This window comes from Lipophrys pholis, assembly GCF_963383615.2.
Source record: "Lipophrys pholis genome assembly, chromosome: 2".
Taxonomy (NCBI): Eukaryota; Metazoa; Chordata; class Actinopteri; order Blenniiformes; family Blenniidae; genus Lipophrys; species Lipophrys pholis.
In genome coordinates, this window is record NC_137636.1 from 34927295 (window position 1) to 34939449 (window position 12155).

Below are 12155 nucleotides of genomic sequence, written 5' to 3' on the forward strand. Positions count from 1 at the left end.
AATAAAACACTTCAGACAAAATCTTGATCAATGCCTTCACAATTCATGCATCGGCGGTTTGAACTTAAAATGTTTTCTAAAGACGTAGTTAACAGTCAAGTGTGACAAACACCATAGTTGTCAGCCTTGACCTTTGACCTCAGGGAGTGATCTCAGTGTTCAGGTTGCTGACCCTCAAGGTAACGACTGAAAAAGATAAAAAAGAAAAAAAACAACCTTGGCAGAATGTTCATCTTGGTGGACTCGGTGCATAAGTTGAGGCTTGGAGACTGGTTACCAGATATGCTGTTTAATCTTCATGCCAGCGTTTGACCGATGGGACACACCGCGGTGGCGACTGGGCTGTTTAAACAGTAACCAGGCAACAAGGTCAATGAACTGATCTCCAACAGTCTGAACTTTGTTTATGGGCTCTGCAGCTCATTGTGAGGGACAACTTTCTGTTTTATATCAACACTAAAAAGTGCAATTCAGTTCCAAAGACCAGCATATAATACCTGCTTTATTGGCACTTAAGTTGCATTATGACTTTGAAGACATCTTATGTTGAGAGGAAAAGAAGGACAAAGTGAAATGAGGTGTGGACTCCTCCCAATGAACTTTGGCACCTTGTTTTTTCTAACTTCTGGCAACTGTGCCATCAAACATTCTCTTCTTTTCACCTCAACTACAGCTGGGTATCATGAAGGTATGTACACTTTCAAATAACTAAGTAGAAGAACAAAAACACCCCAGGAACATTGTGATGTGATAAATGAAAGAAATCTGTCTCTGGCAGTGCCGTTAGTTGTACTGGGATGTTTAATGTGACGTGGATGAGTGCACAAGTGTTCATTAAACAGGATTTAATGAGATTCATGTTGGTTTCCAGCTGAAATTACACTTAAAACAAGAGTCAGACCATCTCGTGTAGCAGCTTCATGTCAAACTGTATCGCAGCCACTTAAAGAACGTCGTCTGCACACGGTCAATAATCACTTTGTGCTCAAATGGCTTCAATTAGCAGCATATTAAAGTGTTTAGTGGCATAAACTGCACACACCCTTCCAAAACACGGAAAACAACACTGAAGGTCTATTGTGGGTACATGATTCACTAGGACATTAGTTATATGATGGAAGTTAAAGGTGAATAAAGAGTAAACCTTATATGTAGAGTCCTTTTTCCCCACCTTTATTGTAATTGTCTTTTATACTTGAATGAAAACTATAATTCAGATTTAAATAAAAGGAAATATGATCGTCAGATCATGACTTCCGTCTTTCTGATTGTATACTTCAGTTTTTCAGTAATTAAAGTGATGTATGCGATCTGGAGAAGATCAAATCCAGACAGAAGGAACTTTTGGACATTTGGAGTGTTACATGTTATGTTATGTTAATCCAGCATCACTTCATCGGTAAAAATCATCATTCTACCTCTAAAGGTTGTGTACAGGTTTGTGACAGATTCTGTTGGACGGTTTGTTCTTTCCAGATGTTTCCTTCCTGCATTGTGTTGTTGCTTCTCCTCTCAGGTAAATAAGTTAATTCAAAGGTTTTTACAACGGATCCAACTGTGTCCGTCCTTTGAGCTGGAATTCTGCTATTGTCTGCAGGAGGAGGAGCATTCTTCATCCACGACACCGAGCATAGCCTCTGTCTGGAGGACTCTGCTGCCACGCTCATTGTGACACGGTGTAACCTTCACTCAGAGTCTCAACAGTGGATCTGGATCAACCAGGCCATGCTGATGTGTGTGGCCTCCTCCAGATGTTTGTGGGCCAGGCCCGGAGAGCCCGCCCGCACCCTCCCCTGCGACCTGCCGCAGACGGAGGCTGCCGGCTTGATGTGGGACTGTGACCGAGACCGGCTGGTCAGCAGGAACTCCTCCATGCTGCTGGCAGTGGTTGACCAGCATGTGACCGTCACGGCACACAAACAGTCCAGATGGAGGTCGTTGGATGAAAAGGACATCTGCCAGGAAAAGCTGAGTAAGAGTTGTCAGGAGAATTTCCCAGTAAAAACCTCGGGAGACAAATACACAAGAAATTAGACTGAGAATGATTGAAAGGTTCAAGAGAAAGTTTATTAGAATAGACAAAAGAAGAGACAAAATACCACCGTACAACCTCAGTGGGTGTCCGGGAGATTAAGCCTGCCATTGGAGTTTAAGATGAGCTTCTTAAAGGAACTGAATTGTTTGAAATATGCCAGGTGTATGAGGTGCATGTCTGCTCATTAGATTTTGAAGGTTGCAGGAGTGGAAAATGGTATTCACAACATCCTGGGAGCCTGTCTGTTCACTTCGCATAAGACAAAACAAAGAGTGGTGTCACAGCACCCGAGGAACTTTGTACATTGTTCTTATAAGACAAAACAAATCTTTCCTAACAAGAGTCTTCTTCTTAATCTTGAGATCATATCAATTTGATTGAACACCTTTTAACCTAAACAGATACGCTCCTATGAATCCTCTACTCAAACCTTACAGATGTGTCTCATTGATTAAAACAAAGTGCACCTGCAATGCCACTTCAAGAAAAGTCAGCTTTATTTAAAAGTAACCAGAATGAAGTGATATGAAAATATTAACACCCTACCGTTTAGTGCCCAATAGAAAAGTACCACCTAATAGAAGAGCCCCTCTTTTCTAAAGATGTGGAGTCGGGAAGAAAGACCAAACCTGACTAATTGATAAAATATAAAATTTTGCAGTGCAGAAACAACAGTCAATTAAATTTTTTTAAAGTTTTTTTTTTCTTAACATGGTTCTGCCCGGGGCTGTGCTCACACCGCAAAGGGAAGAGGGGAGTTGCCATGAGGCGGGCCATGCGCCGAGTTTCCAGCGGCAGGTAGGGGGGCGATAAGGCGGCAGGGCGAGTGCTCCCCTTCTTGCAGACATTTTATTCTTAACACCGTCTTTCAAGACTGCCACAGCAAATCTGTTCCCCTCATTGAGTTCTTTGACATCATGCTCTTCGCCGAGGCTTCCAAAAAGTGTGCATGTGCCGGATTGCAGAAATACTTCTATGTCAACGAAATCATACGTAATTAACGTCTTTTTCACATGTCCCCAAGACTTACACTCTATTGGGAACTGTACGGTAACACATTTACTGCTTATATATTGACCTTATTCCACGTCAAAACAAGATGCAATATGGCGGTATATTGCATCATTTTATTATTTTTTTGACAACTTCCGATGGGTGGAATTACTTTAGTGTTGTGTTGTTGCTCGTAGTAGCAGCTTGTTCTGGATGGTGAACGGGATCGACAGTCTATCTCTTATTTAAGAGTTTTAAACATCGGTTGTGTGGATCGACACCCCGTGGCTAACCAGTTGGCTGTGTGTGGATTGGTGCACCGTGTCTAGCCGTGGCTAGCTGTGTCGGTTGCTGCTCCAGTGTTCTGTAGCTAGCCGTGGCTTTGTCTGTCGGTGCTCCGTGGCTAACTGCTGCTCGCCGTGTGCCGCTGCTCCAGTGCTCCATGGCTAGCTCTGTATGTCGGTGCTCCGTGGCTAACTGCGGCTATCTGTGTGTATCATTACATGCTCTGTGGCTAACCAGCTAGCTGTGTGTAGCATGACATGCTCCATGGCTAACTGGGGCTAGCTGTGTGTGGTATTACATGCTCTGTGCGGAGCTGTCATAACAACTGGATAACAGGGAGAAGGCAGCTGTTGCACTCTCAAAAAAGCTTGACTACTTTTTCTTCGTTTGGAAACTTTATTTGCCCCGGAGCTGGATATTTTTTTGATTTTCTTTCCACAGCAGCCGGCAACACGAGTTTCAATCATTACAATCCACGTTCCACACACAACAACTTTCGACTGCCGTAAAACAGATTAGTGTCGTGCTGTCGCAATATTTCCAACTTAAAGAAACATACAAAATGAAACCAATATGTCTGTTAATACAAAATAAACAATGACATTTCTTATAATATTTCCAGGTTGCAATACAGCTGAAACACCATTGTGAACATAAAGAGGAGAGACAGGACTGTTGTGAAGCAGTAAGATGTTGAGGGGCAGCAGGATGTTGACGGGCAGTAGGATGTTGAGGGGCAGCAGGATGTTGAGGGGCAGCAGGATGTTGAGGGGCAGAAGGATGTTGAGGGGCAGCAGGATGTTGAGGGGCAGCAGGATGTTGAGGGGCAGCAGGATGTTGTGGCGCAGCAGGATGTTGAGGGGCAGCAGGATGTTGAGGGGCAGAAGGATGTTGAGGGGCAGTATGATGTTGAGGGGCAGCAGGATGTTGAGGGGCAGAAGGATGTTGAGGGGCAGCAGGATGTTGAGGGGCAGTATGATGTTGAGGGGCAGCAGGATGTTGTGGCACAGCAGGATGTTGTGGAGCAGCCAGCAGGGTGTTGTAGAGCAGCATACGACCTGTGGATTAGTGCAGCAGTGTGTAACCTTTAAAGCAACATAATCTCTGATGTAGAAGATGATTGAGTGCAGACTTGTCAACGTCTCACTGTGTAAAGTTCATGGTTGTAATAAAGAATAACAAGTTTTAAAAGATTTCATCTTGGTTTAGTTAATATAATGACTGAATAACAGAAATGTGTCCTGGTTCATTAATGTTTTTAAATGTTTAGATATGCTGATATTTATTAATGACTGAAAATCTAAGGCACACGTGTCGAACTCCAGGCCTCGAGGGCCGCAGCCCTGCACGTTTTGCATGTCTCCCAGCTTCAACACAGCTGATTGCAATGAGCAGCTCGTTATCTGGCTTTGTGCTGAATGTGGTGATGAACCATCAGGACATTCAGGGGAGGGAGACATTGAAAACGTGCAGGGCTGTGGCCCACGAGGATCTGAGTTTGACACCCCTGATCTAAGGGCTTAAAAAAGCAGTTTATTTTGCACTTCTTCTTTTTTAAGGTTTCTAAAGCATTCTAAAATGCTTCGTCATTCATCAAAATGAATTGATGTTTGAAAATGCACCTGATATACATTTTGTTTTACCTAAACTCAGACTAACTGCCTATTTCAAGTAAACCAGCCCCAAAACACATTCATTTTCTCAAAGTTTCTAAAAATGAAGCTTCTGCTTGTAGTAATTGTTTACAAGAGTCTTAATAAGTCTCTAGTTACTACCAGGCGTACTAGTAGATACTGGTACGCCTCAGTACTCTTAAAGTTAAGTTACCACAGTCCACTTTCTCATGTCATCCTCTCAGGTTGTCGGGTGAATTTCCTTGTAAGAAAAACACTCAGGTAGACAGAATACACAGGAATCACACTGAGAGTGATTTAAAAAATGTATTACATTATTCTTGCAAGAAGAGACAATGTCACAATACAACATTTGCACGATTGTCCAGGAGTTTGTCTAACTATGAAGTTCTGACTTCAGAGTTAGACAAACCCCTGGACAATCCTGCAGCTTCTTAAAGGCTGAATTGTTTTGAGAAAAGTAGCCCAGGTTCTAAAAGTGCTGACACAGGTCATACTCGAACGCAGACTGCAAATTACACATCATTGTTTATGAGACAAAAGAAGATTTCTCTAACACTGGTCAACATGAAGGAAGGATGAGGCAACATGATGCCGTCCGATCATCCCAGCTCAGTTTTTATGTTCCCACTTTAATATCCTGTTAGCAGTGTTGTTTGTTATGTTTTATGGGTTTTTTTTAATAGACAAGATAAAAACACTGGGCTGCCGTCCACCACAATGTCCTTTGTCAGTAACCGGAAATGCTTAAGACAAAATGTGGAAGAAAGGAGAATTGGAAGTGGGCAGAGTATAAGGTCAATGCTCTTTTTTACTCATTTTGAAGTGAGAACTGGTGTATTAGTATGAAGAATGAGAAAAGTATTGTATTATAAATATACATTTTCCCCAAAATGTTTTTGCCGGATTGAAAAATCACTTTTCAAACCAATATAAATTGACAATTGACGTCACGGGTGTTTGCCATGTGCCTGCAGGACTCAGGAGAGCCTCTGATGACACGGATGAATTTGAGTTTGCAGAAGCGCAAACGGGTGAGCTGACAGCCATGAGCGAAGAGCAGAGAGAGCTCCTCCAGTGGTTCTACCGCACAGAAGACCGTAAGTGTGTCTGGAAGGAAGACAGAGCACCACACGCAAATCTCATGGAGTCTCATCACTGTTTTCTTTATTCTTCTAATTCCACTCATGTCCTGCCCACCACAGCAGTGTGAAGGTGCTCACAGAGCTGTAATGTGACCGTAACAGTTTGATATGTTGCAGCCACCACGTGGAAGTTCGTGCTGCTGGGAGCAGCCTTCTTGTGTCTGCTGATTGGGTTTCTCCTTCTGGGAATGGGATCCATGGCGAACAAGTATGACAGCAAACTCTACATGTTGCTCAGTAAGTTTACAAATGACAGTAAAGTTCTTTTCTTGTGTTTGCTCCAACAGGAGCAGAAAGAAGATCGCAAAGTACAAGGCGGCAGCATCTCTCGCTCAGAAAGGTGAAGATGAGGAACTGCAAGGCTTTCCTTGTACCCTATCAGACGGCGAGCTGCAGGGACGCCACCCCGACCCGGCCTGCTGGGACGGGAACGGGACCAAAGCTGGAGACATTGTGGTCACGTGGAAGGACGGCAACACCTCCTGCCTGTACTCAGATCACACAGAGGAGGAGCAGGAGAAACAGGAGGGAGGGGAGAAGGAGGAGGACAAACAGACACCAGAGGAGGAGCAGGAGCAGGACCAGGACCAGGACCAGGACCAGGTGACTACAGAGTCCTCTTCACCTGGAGAGTGAACTCTGCTCAGTCTCTGCGTTCACTGTAATCTCACCACAGTGGTCAGTGTGATTGATATGAGGATTGGCATTAGAACTATAGTTCCAGCACATAATCTTCAATAAAACCTTCACCACAGCACTTCTGAAGCTCATTCCACAGAGACAGGTTTGCTTCACTTTAATGTTGGTGTGTATATGTGTACAGAAAGAATAGAAACAACCTGCATGCTTGTTCTCTCTGCTGAAATATATGGCAATGGAACACAGCTGACATCTAAGCAGCCCAATTAGCTGAAGTATCAGGAGGAAGTGGAAGCTTTTTAAGAAGTTTGACCAGAGTTAAAGTATAAGAAGTAACAAATGAATACGTCATGAAATAATTACTTAAATGTGTCATTAATTAAAATTTGAATTGAATACATAAATATATAATTAATTCATTAAAATACCAATTAACTTTATGTAAAAAAGACAAAGATATATAATAATTATGTCACGGTGTTACTTCATGAATTTATCTTATCTGTCAAATTCAACCATCAAAGTTAGTGGGCGGAGCCTCACACCAAGCTGGTTCCCCTCCATGTCAGGTCAAGGCCGATAGATCCCAGATAATGGATTCATACAGAGCAAGCTAGTGAACATATTCTGATATATGTTAATGTCTGGACCCCCGGCTTGCTCAGTTGGTAGAGCATGAGACTTGTAATCACAAGGTAGTGGGTTCATGTCCCACGCCTGGGCGCCACCTGCAGGAAGGTTCTTAATGGGTGAGCTGGGTGACGGTGCTCGGACTGCCACCCCCGTGACCCAGACACGGATAAGCGGGAGAAAATGGATGGATGGATGTTAATGTCTGTTCCTTCCCTACACCATCACAACAGAACAAAATGACAGATTACCATCGTCTCTGTAGTATGTCGGTATATATGTAGTATATTTCGGTTGGTTAGAGTGGTCGTCTCCCAATCGGAAGGTTGCAGGTTCTCTTCCAATCTCCATCTGGCCACATGCCGAAGGCTCCTTGAGCAAGACACTCAACCCCAAATTGCAGCCTCCACTGGTGTGTGAATGAGTCAGTGTAATTAACGACGTGTGAGCAGTTGAAAAGCACTTTATAAGTGAAGTCCATTTACCTTACAAATAAAGTGAAGACAGGCAAGTCTAGTACAAAAAGAATGCAAATCGCCTCTGTGGGCTAGAGAAAAAAGAAATTCAGATTTCGAGGAGGAATGCTATCAATTCTATAACACCAAAAGAAGGAATAGAAAAACTAGATTTTGACAGTTACCGCCCAATCACTGTACTGAATGTGGCGAGAACAATGCAGCAGGACAACCAAAAAGACAGAACGTCACCTAATAACCAGAACAATCAGGGACTAGAAGCTCCGGTCGAGCTGCAGAAGCTAGAAGCAGGCGGAGCGGGGCCATAGACCTATAAAACTAGAGTTATATATTGTGGTTTATGTGTTTAAGTGCAGGTGTCTACTTCAAAATTTTCTATCTGGTCTGTCTTCTTCTGCGTTTTTGTTGTGTTTGGTGAGTCACAGCGCCCCTAAAGGCCTGGCATGTGTACTGCATTCCCTGAAGCCTCGTGTTGAGCCGTGTTCATAGTGAGGTGTGGAAGGAAGTTTTTTGGGAGAAGGCCAGGGAGGGAAAAGATCGTATTCTGAATAAGGTTTAGAGAGAACTATGTTCAGACTACTTTTGTCAAACAAGTTTTACCACAAAATGGAAGGAGTGACACTGGGAACATGGGCGTCAGAGCAGAGGAAGGCCGGGTGGACAAGGCCAATACAGAAATATCAATTGATAAGCTGATGCTGTTCATGGCTTATGTAATTAACTACACAGAGCAAGTAAAACACAAAACAGAGAAGATAAAAAAAAATTATTGTGAGGGGAGCTGAAAAGTTTTTGGGAATGAAAGGTATAACTTGGGAACAAATCAACAAAAGACTTGAGACAGACGGAAAACCGGAAGGCTGGAGTGATAAAGCAAGCTGTTCTACTGTGGAACGCAAGAAGTCTTTTTGCAAATGGCCAAGAACTTAAAGGATTTGTAAGAGAGTTTAAAAGGAAAACAGAAATAATATGTGTTCAAGAAACTTGGCTCAAGTCGTCCTTAGATTTTGTGATTAAAGAATACAGTAGCATCCGTAGAGATAGAGGGGAGGGTAATGGAGGAGGGCGTGTAATATTTGTCAAACAAGGAATACAATATAGAGTCTTGGGTAAAGGAGCAGGGTTAGAGTATGTAGCAATTGAGATCTGGACAAAAGATGGAAATATTAAAATAGTACATTTTTACAACCCATGTAGTAGGTTGACAGTAGAACTGTTGGATGAGCTAGTTGGACATTTCTGGGGAAAAGTTATACGGTGTGGGGATTTTAATGCACACAGTACATTATGGGGTAGCGGTCATGATGAGAACAGTAAAGTGATTGAGGAGATAATGGAGAGTAAAAATTTAGTATGTTTAAATGATGGGAGTGGCACAAGAATTAATTGCAGAACGGGTTCAGAATCAGCTGTAGATCTTATACTGGTATCAGATTGACTTGCGGGCGTTTGTTTATGGAATGTGGTCAGAGAAACAACGGTTGGCAGTGATCCTATTACTACTGGGTTAGGCGTGGGGCCGGAGACAACTGGCAATGAAGGAGTGGATACATGGGCATTTGGACAGGGAAAAATCTGAATATATATGTGATAAGGAAATTATAGCAATTGACACTAAATAAGATGTTGATTAATTGAATCTGTCTATTTGTGATGCTATTCTAGATGCAGCAAGGAAGTCCATTCTGAAGCAGGGCGGTAAGCACCAAAAATAAGCTTGTCCCATGGTGAACCAAAGAGTGTGACAAGGCAATTAAGGATCGAAATAAAGCATTGCGTTGAAAAGAAATCACAGTTTTCAGAATCTGATTGAATATAAGAGATTGCTGGCAAATGTAAGGAGTGTCATAAAAAAGTGCAAAGAAAGAATACTGGAGATCATTTTGTGACTCGGTGGGAAGGGAGACAAAAATAGGGAAAGTTTGGGGAATGACAAAAAAAAGGAATGGGATTAAAAGAGATTATGGAGAATATGGATATTCAGTGCTAAAGGACGGTGGCAGGACAGCAGTGAAATATGAAGCGAAAGCAGAGATGCTGGTGAAGGCTTTTGGAAAAATTCACAGTTCAGTGAATATTAGTGAGGAAGAGAAAAGAGGGAGGGAAATTACAATGAGAGAAAATGAGGAATTGGAGCAGTTTGAAGAAAATAATGATTTATTAAACAAGGCATTTACAAAGGAAGAACCACATCGAGCATTAAACAAAACTAAGACCTCAGCAACAAGTAAGGACCAGATTGTTATATCATGTTAAAACATCTTAGTGAATCGGGTACGGATGTTTTATTGGAATTATATAATAAAGTGTGGGAGGGTGGGAAAGTGCCACAAAGCTGGAAGTTCAAATACGCAAACCAGGGACAGATTGCACAAGTCCAGGGGATCTCTGACCGATTGCTTTAACATCCAGAGTCTGTACGGTAATGGAAAAGATGGTGAAGGATAGGCTAACATATTATGTAGAAAAGAAAGGGTACATATCCAAATTCCAATGTGGTTTTAGAAGAGGGAGAAGTACTTTAGATCCAGCAGTAAGTTTAGAGCACGAGGTGAGGAAGGCACAGATAAACCGGAAAAGTGTGGTCGCAGTATTTTCAGATGTAGAGAAGGCTTATGGTATTATGTGGGTGGAGGGCTTTTTAATACAACTGTGGGAGTTAGTGATGAAAGGTCGTATGTACAGGTGGGTCAAGGAACTTTTTAAGGAAAATTATTATTGAGAACGGAACACCTCAAGGGAGCATAATGAGTCCACTGTTGCTTTCTACAATGATAAATGATATATTTAATGGGGATAGAAAAAGAAATGGGGGTATCACTCTTTGCAGATGATGGAGCTATTTGGAAGAGGGGAAGGAATCAGGGGGTTATTGTTAAAAGTGTACAAAGTGCAATCATACAAATGGAGGACTGGTCCTATAAATGGGGTTTTAAATTCTCAGTGGATAAGAGAGAGGCGATAGTTTTTACAAGGAAAGGTATTGGGAACACAGTTAAATTAAATTTATACAATCAAGAATTGGAGAGGGTGAAACACGTTTAAGTTTTTAGGAATTTGGTTTTATGAGAGAGCGTGATAACTGATCAGTTTTATTTACTGACCCTCACTGAGGGAGGAGGAGGAGGAGGAGGAGGAGGAGGAGGAGGAGGGGAAGGAGGAGGAGCATTATCTATAAGTCTGACCATCAGCTCCAGACCAAAACCAGTCTGAAGTACGATGAAGGTCTCAGGTGAACCTCACGACTCCCAATGGAAAACAAAGGACATTTCTATTTGTGGTAGTGTGTCGTCCTCCTGCTCCTCCACTCTGAGTTATTCCCCCGTTCCATTGTGTTCATTTATTACCATATTTGTGAAGACAACTTGATCAGGAAGCCAAAACTATATAAACAATAAAGTACTTAAAATCTTGCTCTCCCGTTGCTTCTTGTCAGGTTTGGCTAGAGGAAGGTGGCGAGACGGAAGAGCTGGTTCTGGCACGGGAATCCGGTTTGGACCTCTGCCACAGTCGAGGCTCTCTCTCTGAGTCTTTATCTGAATACTCAGACTTTCTTTCCACTTTAATATTGAGTTCAGGTAAAGTGGGAGACTTTAAAGGAGTCATCTCACACAACTTTTCAACACTTCCACATGGTTCTATTGGTCCAAAAACTTTGTATTCAAAGGTTTTTTCCCCCCAAATCCAGCTGGTCCTTGATTTTCAGTCAGTTGAATATTCGATCATTTGAGCCGCATTCAGAATCTGCTGGGTTTCGAGGAGCTGGACTGGCTCCGCCCCCATATGCCCTTCTTGGGAAGAGGAGGAAGTACTTCCTCTCCTGGTGCCAGGCGATATTGTTTACATCCTATTTGTCACTACCTTACGGAGAAACGAGGTATAACCAAACCAATATGAACCAGATTCTGACCCAGAAGGAGAAGATCCTGAAGAAGTTCTGACTCTGCTGCTGCAGGACGTTTCAGAAGGTTAGTAAAACATCTTGTGTCAGAATATGTTAATTATATCCTTCACAAAGAAATGGGCTGTTTTAACAGCAAATAAATTACTATTCAGACGAGCCCGAGTCACTATGCACTTATCTAACTATGTGCATGCCACACTGAGATTGGATAATTATCTTCTACTAAAGATCATAATTCGTAGCGTACAGGAGACTATCCTGAACCACCATAGGAATAATTAAAACGATCACCTCACAGTTATTGAGCCAATACACAGACCTCAGTCTCTGCAAAGCCTACATTGGATCTACAGTCTCTATCAGCACAACTTTGCAGATATGAACAATACCTCATAATAAACAACAAAAAAAAAA

The 12155-nt window shown here is 42.4% G+C and overlaps 1 protein-coding gene across 3 annotated transcripts; it reads left to right on the forward strand.

Annotated features, from left to right (window-relative positions):
* Positions 1–425: 425 nt before the first annotated feature.
* Positions 426–9618, forward strand: LOC308128540 (uncharacterized protein). Of its 3 annotated transcripts, none has more exons than XM_080493558.1 (7): positions 426–688; positions 1477–1516; positions 1598–1972; positions 5925–6047; positions 6210–6300; positions 6380–6695; positions 9503–9618. In XM_080493558.1, exons 1-7 carry the CDS (start codon positions 683–685, stop codon positions 9524–9526), a joined length of 975 nt encoding a protein of 324 aa, XP_080349684.1. In that variant the 5' UTR covers positions 426–682; the 3' UTR covers positions 9527–9618. The 3 variants fall into 3 exon arrangements, with proteins under 3 accessions (XP_080349684.1, XP_080349682.1, XP_080349683.1); XM_080493557.1 differs by having other exon boundaries at positions 607–688; positions 6380–6770; XM_080493556.1 differs by lacking the exon at positions 9503–9618 and having other exon boundaries at positions 428–688; positions 6380–6848.
* Positions 9619–12155: the final 2537 nt, after the last annotated feature.

Coding starts and splice junctions, on each gene's coding strand:
- LOC308128540 (XM_080493556.1), top strand. Junction 1,973..5,924: donor CATCTGCCAGGAAAAGCTGA/GTAAGAGTTGTC, acceptor ATGTGCCTGCAG/GACTCAGGAGAGCCTCTGAT. Junction 6,301..6,379: donor ATGGGATCCATGGCGAACAA/GTATGACAGCAA, acceptor TTGCTCCAACAG/GAGCAGAAAGAAGATCGCAA.